General features: G+C 42.0%; 1 protein-coding gene across 1 annotated transcript; it reads right to left on the bottom strand.

Moving 5' to 3' along the window:
- Nucleotides 1-7,956: 7,956 nt before the first annotated feature.
- Nucleotides 7,957-18,235, bottom strand: LOC135483228 (leukocyte receptor cluster member 8 homolog). Its single transcript, XM_064763899.1, has 13 exons — nucleotides 18,107-18,235; nucleotides 17,265-17,546; nucleotides 16,940-17,033; nucleotides 16,585-16,738; nucleotides 15,954-16,314; nucleotides 15,609-15,752; nucleotides 14,814-15,308; nucleotides 14,438-14,579; nucleotides 13,275-13,370; nucleotides 12,619-12,753; nucleotides 11,912-12,110; nucleotides 11,486-11,693; nucleotides 7,957-10,656 (listed from the first exon to the last, which is right to left on the bottom strand). The coding sequence occupies exons 1-13, from the start codon at nucleotides 18,151-18,153 to the stop codon at nucleotides 10,497-10,499; spliced, it is 2,517 nt and encodes an 838-aa protein (XP_064619969.1). The 5' UTR covers nucleotides 18,154-18,235; the 3' UTR covers nucleotides 7,957-10,496.
- Nucleotides 18,236-18,605: the final 370 nt, after the last annotated feature.

The raw sequence follows: 18,605 nt of genomic DNA, 5'->3' as shown, positions 1-18,605 counted from the left end.
TATCATCACGCTCTCAGTTGGTCTGTATCCATCGATCAGGTTTATTGGAACCCGTTTAGTTTATAGGAGCTTTTCTTAAATAATCACAATGCCTTGGTTTGGTGAGTTTTTCTTTGATAAGTTTGCTCTCTGTGCTGACTGCATTAGTTACTATACTGCTGACAAGAGTAAACTAATCCAAGGCAGGACAATTGGCATAAAGACATAGTACCATCAGCAAGGAAAGGCAAATCCAAACCTGAGCAAGCAAGTGTTGTTATTCAGTTGACCACATCGATCGTGTGCTTTGGTCTGCACGTTTGCATGCCAGTACCAATCGACAGTGACCATTATAGAATTCGCTTGAATCTTCTGCCTGTAGCTTATTAAGAACATGTTAGATTCCCATTCTATGATCAGTTTCAGAAACTAAATACACCATGCTTTGGAGATTTTCTAATCTTCTGCACAATTACTGATGCATTGACACTTTTAAAGAAACTTGATAGAATATACTATTGCGATAAGCCATGATTATGTAGACACCAAGAGGCATTCCAACAGTGACTAACGAAGTCCAAGGCGGCAAAGTGGAGTTCAAGCCTGAGCGATCGGTCAACAAAGGCAATGCCATTATTGGGAAGGGAGGTCTGGTAATGTTTATCGAGAATCTCATAAAGCAATGTAAGGAACAGGTACGATATTGACTTGGACTCTATCTCTTATTACCAAGAGCAATACCCCTTACACTAAAAGCAGCCATCATCTCTTCAACTATACTTACGGCCAATGTTTTGTGATTCCTGGACACTAATTCCCCAATAGACCTATCGACCAACTCGCAAATTAAAGGACACTTAGCTGATGGAGAAGAAACCCATACTGTTAATGCTTTTTCAATCGATAATGGTTTGTTATGTTTATGGAGAGAACATCTCAAGGGACAGTTTACCGATAAGCTCTCATTTGACTAGCAACACCAGAGAGTCTGACGGCTATCGACTGTCAACTGACATCTACCAATATTCTCGAAGTTTTCTTATATTTTATAGAGTGTTGGGTTAGTCTGAGTGTGGGAAAGTGCGGATGTAGCTGGATGATCAGCACAAGTTTTTGTGAGGAAAGGGGTGTTAAATATCAGTAGAGACACCTATCGGGCACATGGTATAACTTAACCTGGCCCACGCGACCCGTGCCTATGGTATCCCTTTACCTCCTAAGCAAGTGAGAGAAACCAGCTGGTTTCTAATGAGAGGAGGAAATGATATTGATATGGTGGATAGTGATTGCATTAAAATAGCGTTAATTGAATTGTTGACAACTGACGCACAGCTGCTGAAATCGACAAGATGACGTCCCGGGCAAATTAGTGTTGTCCACTCATTGTTAGCCCATTGAAATAGGCTTCGGTCATATATGCGACTTGCTGTAGTGGGGCCAGCGCCGGTCTTTTGTCAATCTAAACTGAAGATGCGGGCTTTGAACAACTATGCACGTTTAGGGCCTGACTTCAATGCTCTACTCCTAAGTAGGCCTACTCACCAGGCATGATCAGACATGCAGAATTTGCCGTAAACTAAAGAGTTTCCGCAACAGCTAGCTCGTCCCCAGCTCCTCTATCTATAATCACCAAGAAGGTCGGATGCCAATACAAAAGTATACTTGCCATCCAGAAAGTGATATGAGTCCTCGGTTGATGACAAAATAGTTCCCACTACATCCATCTACAAACAGACCAGATGACAAGACAGCTCCAAGTAACCGATCTTCTTTTCCATTCAACTGGCAAACAATGCCTAAGTGGGTTAGCACTATATTCATGCCTATATAAGTGGGTCATCACAATAACTAATACAGAATATCACTGGAGATTGTTCTAATTATCCCAACAATACAGTTTCAATGTTTCAGCATACATGACTGAAAAAAAACAGCCCACAATCAAAATATTTCATGATCTTAGGGCAGAGGCTAATTGTCACATATATTAGGCCAATTCCTTATTCTAGCCAGGAGAAGGAGATTGAAAGTGCATCACAAATATGTCACCATGAGTTTGTTTTTTTAGTTCTCATATCAAGATATATTGACAGAGGAAGAAAAAGGGGTAAATTATAAAAATAAGCGAAGATAAGTCAGATGACAGAAGAAGGGAGAAGACATATACTGCATTGTACGCCATCGTATCGATTTCACCCACTCCAAAGTTATCATCTGTAACAGCTTTCACTATGATACCGACAGTTTCTTTCCGATTCTACTCGTTGGGCTCTACCCTCTGAAGACTTTGTATCACCTTCTTGACGAGTTGTCAAGCCCATTAACTGAATACTGGTTGGATTCTCACACAGACGTTATCAGATTTGCCTGAGGAGTGAGAAGAGCTACCCAAGTCCCTTGCCGACTCAAACCAGTCAAGACCGGTGCATTACATGCATTCAATTTCACAAGAGAATGATGTGGTGATCTGTCGACACCTGTTAGGTTTGTTCTGTTGATAGCGATGAGATTCCGAGATAGAGCAATTCTGCATAGACGAAAATGTGACATTATTATTCTGTACTTAACATCACTACAGAACGTAGCAACATCACCTCTTTTACGGTTAGATGATGGTAACTTAACAGAAAAGATTGACAGGCGCATACACTCGTGTAACCAGTACATGTGTGATAGGGACCGCTATTGACCACACATTTCGACAATTGAATCATTTAGAAACCTCGCCAGTTGCGGGGAAGCAATTTCGGTCGAGACCCACTTCATCTTGTTCATGAGTTGTTAGATCTTGTTGATGAACGCATAATTGTATTGTTTTTCGATACTTAGATAGAGTTTCAAAGACAGTAGATGCTACTGAAGAATACTTGAAAACGACAGAAAAACGTTTGACATGTGTAATATGTGTGATGGAATGTATTATGTATGGTAGCTTTTCAAACACTTGATGAACCTGCATTATTATTACACGCGGCGTAAGTGAAAACCGCAGGAAGTATAAGATGCAACAGTTGCTAGTTCCCTAGATTTTAAAATTAATCAAATAAATATATCATAGAGGACATCATCAGGCTGTATATAAAAGCAGAATCTGCAGAAATTGAGGGCGTGTTTTTCGATGCAGGCCGGGTGGCCGCGGCACAACTCAGAATCAACGCCAAATGGTCCCCTATGACACGTGTGTCTAAAGAGGAACCGTACACAGAGAAAGGGGATTTCAGCCTCGCTGTACAACTGGCTGGTGCGAGTATTGGGCAGGATAGGACGCAACTGCTGAGAACGGAAATTAGTATTAAATTAGACAAGGAAAGCTCAATTATGTCAATTAAGCAGTATGAGGTACTAATTGAGGAACACTCAAGGGGTTCTCTCAAAACAATCACGTTCACCACTCATGGAGACCAGGGTTGGTACATTGAGGCTTGTCAATGGAATGGGACACATTTGAGGCTGCTACATGTAGCTTCATTCTGCGACCTGCGACGTCACAGCAACAACATGAAAATTGTGATTGGAAAGCAGTTGCAGGTTAGTTAAATTGTCGCAGGTCGCAGCTAAAAGAAGATAAAAATATCTCGCGCTTGCGAAACGCTTTAGAGCCCTATGGTCAACATTCATGCCATATTTTCACTATCAAGACTTCAATTCACGTCGCATCCTGCATGGATATCTGACTGGAAAATTGTCGCTGCTCTTTCACGGACCATTGACTCCTTGCATCATTTGTGTGTACAGTGAACAAAGTTACTGACAGCAAACCCTGTGAAATCCAGATCAACTTCTCACTTTACCTCAGTATCAAATGCGTAAAGCAGCCTATTTCATTGAAGTTCTTACAAAGAGATCTTCATGCCAAGTATACATAACATGGCAGTGTTTCATATCATAACCTTTGACATTTGCATCCTTTCATGTGTGATCCTCTCATTCAATTGTGCAGGTCTTGCATCCCTTTCAATGTTAGCATACTACACATGCATACTAACATATCATTCTGGCGTGTTGTAACCCGTGACTCAGAAATGAGTAGGTTTAGCATCAAAACACTTCAGACTTATTCCAGCTTTGATTGCATGAATGCAATGTGATGATACCGCTTCAAAAGGTGACTGCGAATCCTTCAAACCCTCCGCCAAGTTGGCACTATTTGCCAGTATGACAATAATTGCGTCTGGTGGTATTGGACCTAGTCTAATGGCGAATGGTCCCCATCGGATGGGAAATAGCAACAGGATCATCGACAATTGTGGGAAAGTTACACAAACAGCTTCACCACCAACAGCAATCGACAATATTCCACCCAATTGCCGCAATAGTCATTACATAGATACAATCAGAGTCTTTAAGGCAAGGGTAAAGGATAAGCTACGGTAATAACGGTTCACTCGTTTGTTGGCTGTTCAAGTTTGTGAACAGTTCAAGTTGGTGAACGGTATGCAAGTTGTGGACTGTTTAAGTTTGTGGCCGCCACCATAAAGTCATACTATTAAGAATCACTGAAAGTTACTGACAGCTCGCGTATATCGGAACATGATGCGACTTATCAGCAGGATAATTGAAAGTTGATCAAAGCACAGCCAACTCTCATTGGGGCTGATAAAAGGCATGAATTGCCTGTTGTGTCTCGGTGGATGTTATCAGAAATCAGTTCATGGTATTGGATCGTTGTCCCAGTATCATTGTCTGTAATGTGTCTCGCATACTAAACATGTTATCCATCAGACAGCAATCCCCGGGCAGCAATGCATAATTCCTGCCAAGTTCAAAGCTTGGCACTGAAGCAAGGGTTAGGTTCATTATTCAAAATTGAATTACAATCTGTCGTTCAATTTGAGCTGACTAAATGTATTTGCCATGCATAACCCTCAATCGGCGGAGTATTCACAAATTGATTAAACTCAGTTCTAGTCCACTAGTAGGAAAACAATCCAATGAACTAGGATTTTCCGGCTCAATAATCTGTTTTAAACGCCGCAAGTAAACAGTATTCGTCACATCTGTAGCAATTAGGAACGTTCCCAAAGGACACTCAGAGGTTTGAGAAAAACTCATCCTTTGAAGAGTGATTGATCTCTATCTATTTAGGGCCTTTCTGCAGTGTGTTGACCAATAACCTGATTGAGAAGACGCATTGCATACAAGACTAAGAGCGAGGGGCACAAAGATATGTAACTCAAAAGCCCACGATTATTTGGAATGAAGCTGGCTTTATCTTTGCTAATGTCAAAACACGTCTTGGTTGTCGTATTCGCAGTTAATCTGGTAAATGGAAGGGAAGGCGGGTGATAACATAATACGCTGTTACCCCCGCTGCCTGCCTGAACAACTGTAAAAGTGATATGACCATGTTTTCTTACTTGTATATACTGATGACACATTTAATTGCAAAGATCTCATAAAGAGTTGTCTTGCAGAAAACAATGAACGAAATAATGATACGATGAAATCTGACGAGCCTCGGGAGTATTCTCCGGTTCTCACTTCATCAACCCACAATTTCAAGCTGTGAAATTTTGATTACTTTTGTTTACACTAGATCTTCTGATTCTGTGTTTCCCTCATATCCACTCAGTGTTGCAACCCTGGGAATATGCCCGGGGAGTCACACATATCTCCTATTATGCTGAAGAAAGGACCAGCGAATCATGCACCAAGACAGTGAGAGTGTAGTGAATACCAAACCCTTAGGCAAACCACAGGGTACAGTACAGGGCCCGGTTTCACAAAGAATCTTAAGTCTGTTTTGGTGACTTAAGTATGAGAATTTCTTAAGTTTTGTCTTAAGTTGATTCACAAAGAATCTTAACTCGCCCAGCCGACTTAAGTACCACAAAAACTTAAGCACGGTAGCTACCGTACTAAAGTCGGAATGAAGGACACAAGATGCTTTGAGATTCGTACTTAAGTTTTTGACTTGGCTTAGTCAAAATATTATGACTTAAGACAAACACTTAAGATTCTTTGAGAAACCGGGTCACATTATAGGTTCAGTATGTTTCAATTAAACATGAACGGTTGAGGATTGCTCCAAAGTAATCTTTGCTATCGAGCTCGTTCATTGGTCTACTTTGTGATGGGGCGGGTTATCAGGTGTGGATCTGCTCGTGCTGGCCTTGGCTCTGGGTTTAACAGCATCTGTTATCTCGCCAGGTCTGGTTGTGACAGTATCTGCAATCTCATCAGACTGATTGTGGCAGCATCTGCAATCTCATGCAGGTCTGGTTGTGCCAGCATTTCCTGTCTATCAGGTCTGGTTGTGAGAGCATATGTTGTATTATCAGGTCTGGTTGTGGCAGCATATTATGGTATGGTTGTTGCAGTATATCTGCTGTCTCTTCAGGTCTGGTGTTCTGATTTCATGCAATCCCTTGATGAAAATGATCAGTATTCACCATGTGAAAATGAGACACAGTTTTCTTAAGCGTGGAGACAAGGTCGACCCTGTAGAAACATGGTGCAGTACGCTGGGAGAGTACACATATCAGACAGAGTACGCATAGGGAAGGGGCATGGCACATTCAGCAAAGACTTGGTATACTCCCTGGCAACATGGCGAGCAATGAAGGGGAGTGCACATCCAGAAGAGTTATTGTGCACTACTGTCTCATTGGCCGAGAGTCATTTCTGCAGGTAACAATATAGAGCGACGGTAAAATACACAGGCCCGTTGCGGTGGAAAATAGAAATGTCCTCGTTTTTCACTTTCGCTCCGATATCTTTGAACAGGGTGAGAAGTTCATGTACTACAGAGTGGCCCAGAATTAATTTCCCTCACACAATGGACACACACAATAGAATTCTATTGTGCAAGGGATCAAAACCTTTCTGGGCCACCCTGTAGAGTTTCGTGAGTTTCCTCATCAGCCTCAGGTAGGCCAATGATTTTGACAGGACCTCAGTTAGCGCCATCTGAGCTAAAAAAGTGGAACTACGCGATTACTTAAAATTAAAAATTGCCTCATTGTGAGGTGATAATATCCCCCTTGTTAGGGGGGGAACGGGGGACGAATTATTCCATGAACCCCAAACATGGTACTGCCGACCGTTGCCGGCCACAGCGTCTCTTTGCTCCGAACTTACTTACTGGGTAGGACCCTTATATGCAGTACAAATTCTCGCTGCATTACTCCTGTGTGGACGTTACATGTGCGTACTATGTAGTATGGCTGGCCAACGGCAGGGGAGCCAGGAGCGGGCTCCGGACGCAATTAAATCTGCGATAGGGTCCGTGCACATTCTGTATACATACATTTTCGTGATTTAAAAAAAAATCAATGCTGGGAGTTTCATCAAACTTTGCAGAAGTGTAGTACTATATCTTGTCAATGTCATAAGTGAATTTGAGTTCCAATGATTCTAAATTATCTTATTAGCGTTTTCATGAGACATGGTGGAGCAGCCAGGACTGATTCGGCCTGGCTGTGACTTCCTCATCTCTCTCACCATGTTGTCAACACGGTGGAGCAGCCAGGACTGATTCGGCCTGGCTGTGACTTCCTCATCTCTCTCACCATGTTAACACCTTGGCAGAGCAGCCAAGACTGATGTGGCCTGGCTGTGACTGTCTCATCGCTCTACTATATCTTGTCAATGTCATAAGTGAATTTGAGTTCCAATGATTCTAAATTATCTTATTAGCGTTTTCATGAGACATGGTGGAGCAGCCAGGACTGATTCGCCTGGCTGTGACTTGTGAGGGGGGTAGTAGTCCATGTGGATATGCATTGTCCTCGGGACCATCAAGTGAACAACTTTCTATGATCTGCGACGGCCTATAACGTATATAAGCAAATCTACAATTATATTTGCACACTGTGAACTCGTCAGGAGCCGTTGCTACTGCAAGTAGCCCTTCACAATGAACAAGTTGAGCCTCCTGGCTCCTGACCGACTTGACAGTACTGTAGATGCCCTGAACTTCTCCAAAGATGTTACCAATTGCAGCAAAAGTGAAATAAAAGAGGGCCAAGATAGAAATGCCTTGAAATAGTTTATTTACACCTAACTATTAGTATTCACAAATCCACATCTAGTGTTAACTGTCGACAAGACCCCACGGGGATCCAACATGAAAAGTTCAACAAACAAAACCATTGTAAGTATTTCCCTTTTTATCATCAGTTATTTAAGTTCAATAATTGACACTAGGTGGCACTTTACCTCCACGAGGCAATTTACTATTTCAATACGGACAAAACGTGTAGGTACACGAGGAGGTTTTGGCAAATGGTTTGATTTCCAAATAGCCAAGTATTTTCACCTCAGCTGGGACCAAGGGATCCCAATACACAGACATGCAAGGGCCAACAGGCTTACAGCTTATTGCAAAAACGGTGAAATTGGTTTGAACAATAATCAATTGGAATTGAAACAAGTTACTCGACTCACAATTTTGGCCCAAGGCCATTCAAAGTACATATAACCTCAACTGAATAAACCTGTTGAACCTTGCAGGATCTTACTGGTGTGAAAATATGCTGAATGACTGAAAGGCAGGACCAAGACCAGTGGTGACAGCTATGCTGCAAAGTCTATCACTTCCTCCTGATGAAGTTGCCAAGGAATATTTCTACACCTAAGTTTACACAGAAATCACGTTGTCCCATGCACATGTATATAATGAGCAAGTTATTTGTCATGGGTCACTTGATTTCAGGGTGAGCATGACTAACACAAATCCAATCTGGATTCTTTGGTAAACCGACATTCAACACTAAATTGATTAGGATGACCTCCAACTGCGTAAAGCAATCAGTTATTAGGGAAAAGCAGCCATAAAACTTTTTAGATATCAATGACATTGAGACATTTTAAATGAGAATTCATTACATTAGAAATGCCATGCAAAAATAACAATTATCATTACTTGAAGTCACCAGACTTTAGAACATAAACTTGCTCCGTCTTAGGCTAGAGGTCTGTATTGTGTGTTGTTAGGAGTGAAGTCCTGAACAGATGGTACTGGCCAAGTTAAAATGATCATGACTTCAAATGGTGTGGGACTCTCTGGATGCTCTGCAAACTGAGAGGTTCAACCCTCAAAACAACTAACAATACAAACGATTTCAATTCGAAGCAACTTAAGTTGAACTTAATCGCCCATATTAGGAGCCAGACCTGATCATCATTTAAATTCTGAAGAAAAAACAAAATATTCACCTGCAAAAATAACGCTGAAAAGACATGCTTATTATTCAAATCAACAACAACATAAGAGAAGTTTAGGGAACATTCATAAACTGGCGACATTATCTTCAGGCTGCGACTTCCAGGTGGTGTAAGATAACGGAGTAGAATTCATGCAAAATCACAGTTCGTGTAACTGGCCTGCTCAGTCCCAAATAGATAACTGAAGGTGCGAATCATACGAGTGCCTCATCATGGTGACTCAATACCGCTACTAACGTCGTAGAAATCCCCGGATCCTTCAAAGATGTATCCCACGAATCCTGAAGGTGCACAATCAATGTAACTTACTCCGAGATGTGAGGATGAAAGCATGACAGTGCAATTTCGTGAATAAACATTTGACAACACTGACCAGAGCTGAAAAAAATGCTTTAGTGTGTCCCTTCAAACACAACAATAGTCCCTCCCTACGTACGTGCGGTGATAACATAGTGTCCATCACAAATGTGTAACTGCAACAACTGGCAAAACTGGCATGTGCACACGTCTACTGGGAACATGGAGTGCCAGTGCGATTTGAAAACTGCCGATCAACCCGAGTGTCCAGTATAACTCCATTCTTTCCTCAACAACTGTGGGATGTTTCCGCGAGATAACAGCAGCGACCGGATTAGAACAGCGACTAAACATCATCCTAACTCATCTTTGGAAACTTCTAAAGCTCAATAAAGTTTGAAAACATTGCGTTTGGTTTTTGATAAGGTATGGTAGAGACAGGTATGAAAATGAACTATTTGAGTCCACAACCAATTTTTCGTCGAGCTTGGAATACGAATTGAAACGGTGGGCAATTGTTTTGCCGCGCCCTCACATCTTGTTAATGATAAAGGTTGTTACCCAATGATAAAGAGTTCTTATGCTACACTCCATGAGCACTGGCGACGGGAGTCGAGATGCTAGAACATATCTGGTATGCACGATACATCTAGTCCAGTGGATGTATAAAAGGTAATGCCATACATGTACTTGCTAGCAAGGATGGCAAGATACGCACAGAAACAATTCTACAGCCATGATTGATGATGAATTTGGATCTTAAGTCTGTTTGAGAAAATATGACAGTCTGCATTTTACGCGAAACAGGGGCCAATAAGCTTAATGGACAACACTAACAGCAGCTCGTCCCATCCCAATGAACCCAATGATGACCACTGTCCCCATCCACCACAATATGAGCTTGACACAACCAACTGGGGTCTCCCCTCCTCCACCACTCGATGTGTCGTAGGCAGACACAGACAGGGCACAGATCAGACTCTTGGGAGCAGGTAACACTACCCCATCCACCGGATAGAGCAGCGTTACAGGTGACCATACTCGGGTGATCTTTATAAACCAGGTACCACAGACATCGATTGCTTGCAGTCGATTTTCAGACCGTCCGCAGAGATGGTCACACCCACTTCTTTCAGAAAATTCACACAATCTTCGCTATTTGAGAACGCCAGCGAGGTCTGTACATGCGAGATAGGAAGCGTGGGCCGATACCTACACGTTCAGCAAAAAGAAGGAAAAATCAGTTATAAAATGTCGTGAAATGAAGCTTAACACTGAAGTAAAGAGGTACATCACATGTTGAACATATTGCACATCTAGAATGTGAGGCTCAGAATCACATACTAATAGCTCATATCAATATAACTATCGCATACTTATCCATTTCAGCTGAAAAGAAAACGCTGAAAGCAAAACGGCTTACCTACAAGGAGAGAGTTCGACATCATGGCCCAATGACTGGTTATTATCATATCAAATTGATGGGAGAAGCTGTACGTCACATACTGCGTACAGCTACCCTCACCAAGTTGTGCCCACTTTGGCATTGATTTGTTTGTTATTCTAAGATACTAGCTAACTAAATTCTTCCCCCATCTTTGGTCAAAAGCACCATGAATCATAATCTTTGACAATACATAACAACTTAAGCTGCAGCTGTGCTCATTTACTCGGGCAGCACACCAACTGCTAACATAACAGTAGCTTGAGCAGAACTTACCTCTATAACCGTGCAAACAGCTAGCGACTAGTTTGACTTGGCAAAACAATGCACTGTACACAATAACAGACTAAGTCTTACAGAGGATTTACTGAATGTCTTAACCAACTTTATCATGAGTGTTTACACAAGAAAGCACCATTTACTTCAATTTGCATTCAAGTCCAAGTCTTGAACAAAGTTCCAAAGCAAGTTGGAGTGATAAATATTTTCAATCGAAGTCAAAAGTGAATCTGTCAGTTTGGCCAAGAAATGATTCAGTAACCAAGAAAATGACATGCAATTGCAGAAGATATAGATAAAAAGAAATAGTATACATACGATTTGATGATGGCCTTCAACGCACTCTTTCTTTCCCTTAAAATGAACCAGTCAATAAGATACCCGGACATTTTCGGAGCTACCCTATATAATTTGAAAAACTTGATGAAATTATTTTGTCCCCAAGCTGCCCTTAATGCTAGGGCATGTTTTATACATTCGTTGTCTCTATCTGACTGAGACAGCGAGGCCAAGGCAGTGGTAAGATCTGAGAATGTGGGTCAAGGAAATCATTTGGAAAGTATTCAGATACATACCGGTAATTAATGCCCTAACCCATAAAGGCTTACCGTACAAGTTCTTTAGTGATATGTTAATTTACTAAAACCTTTACAACCCATAACACAATGCCCCCAAGCAGACAGAAATGAAAGGAACTAGTCTGACTAAAACCCTTCCATTCTCACAAACCTCACAAAAGGATACCAAGAGTGTTTTTGGTGAATATGTAGTATAGGAGTCGATAGGCCGTGAATTCTAATCTATTTCCTCCTATTCCTTCTGTATAGAGAGCTTTCAGCTGAGTTTGGCACTGATTGAATTCTTCGTGATCACACTTTTCCATGGCTACTCTGGCATGACATTCATACACCTGAGCTGTGAACGCATCTCGTACACATTGTACCTGCAAACAAACACTGAATCAAATACTCATGCAGAGGTATGAGGGTGACTGTATTGCATCTATTTGTTGAAGTGTTCGCTGGAGACCATGATGTAACAAGTCAAGGCAACAAGCCCCAATAATGGAAACCATTGGTTTACTGTAGCATTCAGCCCTTCAAGGCATGACCTATTGAAGAAAGCCTGCCGTACACAAAGAATGCATGTTCAATGAGATAATGAGACATAAGGATTGAGATATCAACTTTCTATTCAAGGACTGTCTGGCCTTGCAAGTGTCTGGTGGAAACCACTTTGTGACAAGACAAGGGTGACTAGCCCCAACAGTAGAAACCACCATTTTGATGTAGCATTCAGCCCTTCAAGGCATGACCTATTGAAGAAAGCCTGCCGTACACAAAGAATGCATTGAGAAGAACACAAGGATTGAAAATGCTCAAATAAGACAGAGACTGTCCAGATCCTCTCTGACCAGCTACACAGAGACAAAGAGGGTCTTGACAACTTACTGTTAAATCTTGACGTATTGACTTGAGTTGTTCACAGGCGTAGCGGTAGTCTTGTTTCTTTAACCATTTCTCCTTCACCATCTTTAACGATTCCTTCAGTACCTCTAATGGCCTCACCGTACAAGGATCTGGGGCCTACAAATAGTCATCATAGGTCTTTCAAAGCGCCTTTTCCCCTGAAGAACTCCGGACCTAAACTCAGTGAGTGAGCTCAATATGTTTGGTGAACAACGCAGAGAGACAATACAAGTCATCTCTCCAACTCAATCCACCATTTTCATGTAGCATTCGGCCCTTCAAGGAATGACTTATGGGACAAGTCAGCCGTACACAAAGAATGCATATTTCATCTCTAAGTGGTCAAGGATGATGGTAACTTAATGATTTCGGTCAAAGGGATGAGGAGTATCAAGAGAGGCTAAAACAACCAACATTAAAGTCATGAAATGTCTGGTGAACCAAAAAGAGAGACAAAGTCAGTCATCTCTCCAACCATTTCCACCATTTTGATGTAGCATTCGGCCCTTCAAGGAATGACTTATGGGACAAGTCAGCCGTACACAAAGAATGCTGAAAGACTTAACATCAAATTTGTACAACAGAGTTGTTTCTGGAGGAAACACAGGAATATATCCTTAACTGCCCCTTATACTTACAGCAGTAAGTCTCAAATAGCGTTTTTCCAAGCCCGTATTTGTTCCTACGATGTTCCTGTCATTGAAGTCCATGATATCCTCTCCATCGCTGTTGTCCTGTAAAGATGAACAGATTACATAACATGACAGTGGAAATGACTTCAGGCAAGTCATCCGACCCCACAACTACAAATTCGTTTGAAAATATTGAATGAGAAAAAAGCAGCATGGTACCAAGCAGACTTCAAAGATTGTCAACACTAACATGTGAATCATGATTGAAGTATCAACTTTCCTGGGCATCACTACTGCAATATCTCTTCTGTATGATACGTGTGATAAACACTTGCCAAACAAAGGCCTCTATCAGTTATCAGTGGCATTCAGGCCAAACCCTGCTCTGGTTTGGTGGAAACCACTGACACATGGCCACCAGTGTTTTGCAACCATGGTAAGAGGCCTACCATCCACAAAGAAGGCACTTATAGAGTCAAATAACAAATCTTCCAAGAGACAATCACTCACTCAAAATACGTATAAATCACACATTCAACTGCTCCTTGAATCCACTAAATTACACAATACCATATACACATCTACAGATTTCCAAGCATAAAACAGATAGTGATTGATCAGAGCATACAGATATTGTTTGGTGGATTCACTTTTTGAGGCTGATTTCCTCAAACAGCGGATTCCACCAGTTTTTCTGTAGCATTCAGCCCTTCAAGACAAGACCTACTGAAGAAAGCCTGTCGTACACAAGAATGCTCTTTAGTCTTATGTTTTTGAAGACATAAGGAATGAGAAAAACCTTATTTCGTTTTGACGATGGTGGCAGTTTTGCAAAACAGCAAATGTTTGGTAGAGATCACTTCGTGACAAGTCGAGGAGACTGGCCCCAAGAGTGAAGTCCAGCAGTTTTCTGTAGCATTCAGCCCTTCAAGACAAGACCTATAGTTGAAAGCCTGTCGTACACAAGAATGCAAGAGATATAGTCAAACAACAACTGTACCTTGGTGACTTTACAGTGCAATGGTTTGGTGGAAACCACTGGGCGACTTCCCCCGAGTGGTATCCACCAGTGTTTTGCAACATTCAGCGTGACAAGACCTACAGACAAAAGCCTGTCGTACACCGAGAATGTTTTATAACAGATCATGCAATACCTCAGAGAACCTTACATTGATAGTAAGCACCAGTTTTGACTTTGGTCTCTTGTTCGGCGTCTCATCCAGATGCTCCACGAATCTGGCAGCTCGCTTCATCAATTTGAATCGCTTCTCTCCAGCATTGTAGTCGACTGTAAACTGATTCTGGCCACCACTGAAAGCAAATTCACATGAACATATAACTATATTATGAAACTGTTATTAAAGTGATCCCATCCCGGCCATTGGCGGTGACATCTCAGTCTTCATAACACTCATTTCAACAGAATGGAACACCAATCAAACACCCGCGATCTGTCTCAAACGAAGGGTGCGTGCAAGAACCCAGAAAGCAACACTGCGGCCATGTCAGAAAAAAACAGACTTTTGGTTATCAAAATATACTTACGCAGCTTGTTTTCCTCTCTTTGCCTTTTTCTGACTAGCAGGCTTCTCACCAGGTTTGTTCTCAGCATCCTTATCATAACCACGTCCACGTCCCCGACCTCTGCCACGTCCGCGCTGATTCTTCCCACGTCCTCGACCATACTTCTCAGGTAGTTTCTGTGACCTTGACGATCTAGAACTCCTACCACTAATGCTATCTTCAGAGATGACGCTACTACTCGATTCACTACTGTATCGTTTCCTACGAGATGAACCCCGTTCCCTTCTCCTATAGGGTGACCTTGACCTTGATCGTGACCAACTGCGAGACCGGGACCGTGAACGCATGCGTGACTGAGTGGGAGTGCGTGGCGAGAAAAAGTTCCTGCCACTTTTTGCTTGTAGTGATCCCCTCATGTTATCCCAGCGACTTAGCTTCCCAGACATCCCACCTGACTTACCTGAGGGTGTGAATGCATGGGAAGGTGCAGGAGTGTTTAGGGGGATCATATTGGTTCTGAAAACAGACAAACACACAGTTAAGTCACATTCATAACACAGCTCATTTTTTAGATAGCTCACGGCTCAGGATCCCGCAGCATTATTCCCGTCAACATACTGGAACCCCTACATACAACTCACAATTCATGTCGTCACAATGTACATATCCTAGTATGTTGGCACACTAAGCACTCACTCCTTACCCACCCATATGACACATGTTAATGGACTGTAACTCAGGACCTCATTCATACATCACTTTTGAATAAGTGACTGAATTGAATAGCGAGATATATACAGGTGATCATCTACTTACAGAGGTAGCGGTTCCTGGCCCCAGTCCTTGGTCCATGCAGAGCCATCATTAAATGAAGAAGTTAATTTGTTCTTCAAGACCTTTTCTACCTCATCCCTTTGACTGTCTGTTATGGCACTAGCAAAAGCTCTTTGCACATAATCTCTGCAAGAATAGATCAATGAGGAGTTATACTAGAGATGGATTTGGACAAGCAGTTACTATCGTATGGTCCGAAACCAAATGTCGCGACTTTGGCAAACCAACTTCATATTCATTCTCAAGAGCATTTCGAACAAAATCATACACAAATCTCTTAAACATAATCACCTTACAGGGTGGATTCATTTAGATGTTAAGACTTACTTCAGAGAAGGAGGCCACTCTCCAGCTGCAGGGTGACCCGTACTCTTCTCATCATCATCCACCTCTTTCTCCGGAGGTTTAGTAATCTGTTCGATATTTTTCTTCTGTGCTGATTCAGTTCCCCCATCCTGTTGGTCCTCGCTTCTATTCTGTTGATTCTCCTGTTTTGGCAACTGTGGCGATTGCTGTTGTTGTTGTTGACGTTTTTTATTTTGTTGTTTTCCCTGATAGAATTTGTTTTGTTGTTGTTGACTGAAGTTGTTTTGATTCTGAGGGAAGTTGTCATTGTTGTTATTCTGTATATGATTGTTAGGCTTGTTGATGTTGAACCGGACTCCTCCTCCCTGGCCACCTGGTGGACCTACAAGAAAACAAGTGGTAAGATCAGTCGAAGACCACAGTTACACATAGTTAATGGAAGCCTATGACCATCAGAAACAGATTGCTGTTGGCAATTCAGTTTGACATTTTGTTAGTGAGTGCTGGTGAGAACACCACTTAGGCTTTCTGCTGATCACACAAGCAGGGTTTTTTTACCAATTTGTAATAGCAAATACTTGAACAGCTCACGCGGCCTCACCCAGTACTCACAAACAATAGAATGCTCCATCCTGATTTTTCATATACATACCTCCATTTCCAAAAGGGGGGCCGTTGAACCCCCACCGTGGTGGACAAGGGCCAGGTGGACGGGGAGGTGGACCTCTGGGACCATTAGGTCCCTGCTGAAACATGTGTGGCTCATCCATCCCAGGATGTGGATATGGACCAGGACCGGGACCAAACTGAAAAAAAACAAGACGCTACTATATAAAGCAAATGTGTAACTCTTGCCTCTGCTCTTGTGCCCTTTCTAAAAGTAAATCAGATACAGATACAATCTAACTCCTTGATACAGATGGAAAGATTAAAAACAAAATTTCCTTCATCATATTGTTCATACTGCTTACGTGTATATTCAATGACCTCTCCATTCAAATACTTACATTCTGCATGTGAGGTGGGCCCCCACGGCCTGGACCAAACATTCCAAAACCACGGGGACCAGGGCCTCCTGGACCGGGTGGCATATAATTGAACCTGAAATTGAAAGTAATATACTGTTACATTTAGGATTATAAGAACAATGTACACTGGAGCGATTTCACCATGCCACATGGCAAACATTTGATTACCATCATAAGGTATAATCAATTCAAAGCTGACTACAGCTGCCTGAAAAAGCCGGAGATATTCAGCGAATATGCATGTAAAGGTCAGTAGATCACTGAGAACAATAAGAGTGGTCACATTCAAGCGTCTACTGCGTACCCCTGGAAGCCATACTGTTGCTGATACATATTGAAATGTTGCTGGTTCTGATTCTGAAACATGTTCCCATGTGGTCCATGATTATTCATGTTGTTTGTATTCTGTTGTGAGTTATCCAACTGCTGATCGACCTCAGACTGTTTTTCTTGGCTTCCAGACTTGTCGTCACCACTCTTTTTCATTTCCTTCTGAACAGCTTCCAGCGCTTTTTTCGCTTTCTCCCATTCAGGATTTGGGAAGTTTTCTTGTTGTTGGTCCTGGCCAGCATTACCAAACTGATTCCTGAAGTGAAAGTAATAAAACCTTAACACTAACAGAGCACCAACACTCTCCCAGCAGTGTTTTCTGCATAATGCGATGTACCAGAAGCACAGCTGCTAGTGCTTGCACCGGCGGGCAAGACATGTCAATTTTTTGACAGAGTTTAAGTCATTTTGACTGCAATTAAAAAATCCTTTCCTTTTCAATATAGGCCTAGTTTATTCCGCACTTTCAACAAATAGGCCTACATTTAATTTTTATGTTGGTTTCACATTGCATCAATTTGTTGTTTCTTGCTCACCAACAGTCACCACACAAGAGTACGCGAGTTGTGCTTTCCAGGCGAATGAGTTATGAAAACGATGATGCAATGGCAATGCACACTGTCACTACGCATTGACCACCATGCCTTCTCAGCATATGCACGCGACATGCACACAACACACACAATGCACGCAACGCAGCGCAGATTTCTGAAAAGATGACGACACACCTTACTTTTTAAGAGAAAATAAACCAACTTTCAATTAAATGAACCGCAAAACACTGGTTTCAATTTATGCTTTATATATTCAAATTACCATTGGTTTGGTTGATTCGGGCCTGAATTCCACTGAAACGTTGTCATTTTATTCTGAAAACACGAGAAAACAATGTCAACAAATAAAACGGAAAAATGGCTGACGAATTTTCTTCGTAACGTTCGGGAATCGTCGGATTCATCGGGAATAGACTGCATTCATCGGGAATAGTCGGCATTCATCGGAAATGTTCGAGAATGGTTGATTCACAAAAAATGGCCTGGGGCACTGTAATATGGAACAACCACATATATTATCCTGTAGTACGTCAGTGTCCGTGACTCAGATTGTGCTTTTGCTTGTTTTTTTTGGCGTTTATGCGTCAATTCCAGTCAGCCCAAGAAGCACTATTGCTGGAGCCAACCCTCCTGTTAAAGCGCGCCGCGGGTCTAATCATTTGCTATGCTAAGACATCCAGAATTCACGCTGGATTCTTGAAATATTTTCATCCAAGAGCATAATATGTTACCCTTTTTTTTCTCGGAACACTATCCTGTTC

This window comes from Lineus longissimus, chromosome 1 (assembly GCF_910592395.1).
Source record: "Lineus longissimus chromosome 1, tnLinLong1.2, whole genome shotgun sequence".
In the NCBI taxonomy this organism is placed as follows: domain Eukaryota; kingdom Metazoa; phylum Nemertea; class Pilidiophora; order Heteronemertea; family Lineidae; genus Lineus; species Lineus longissimus.
This window is presented reverse-complemented; position numbering and strand designations above follow the sequence as displayed.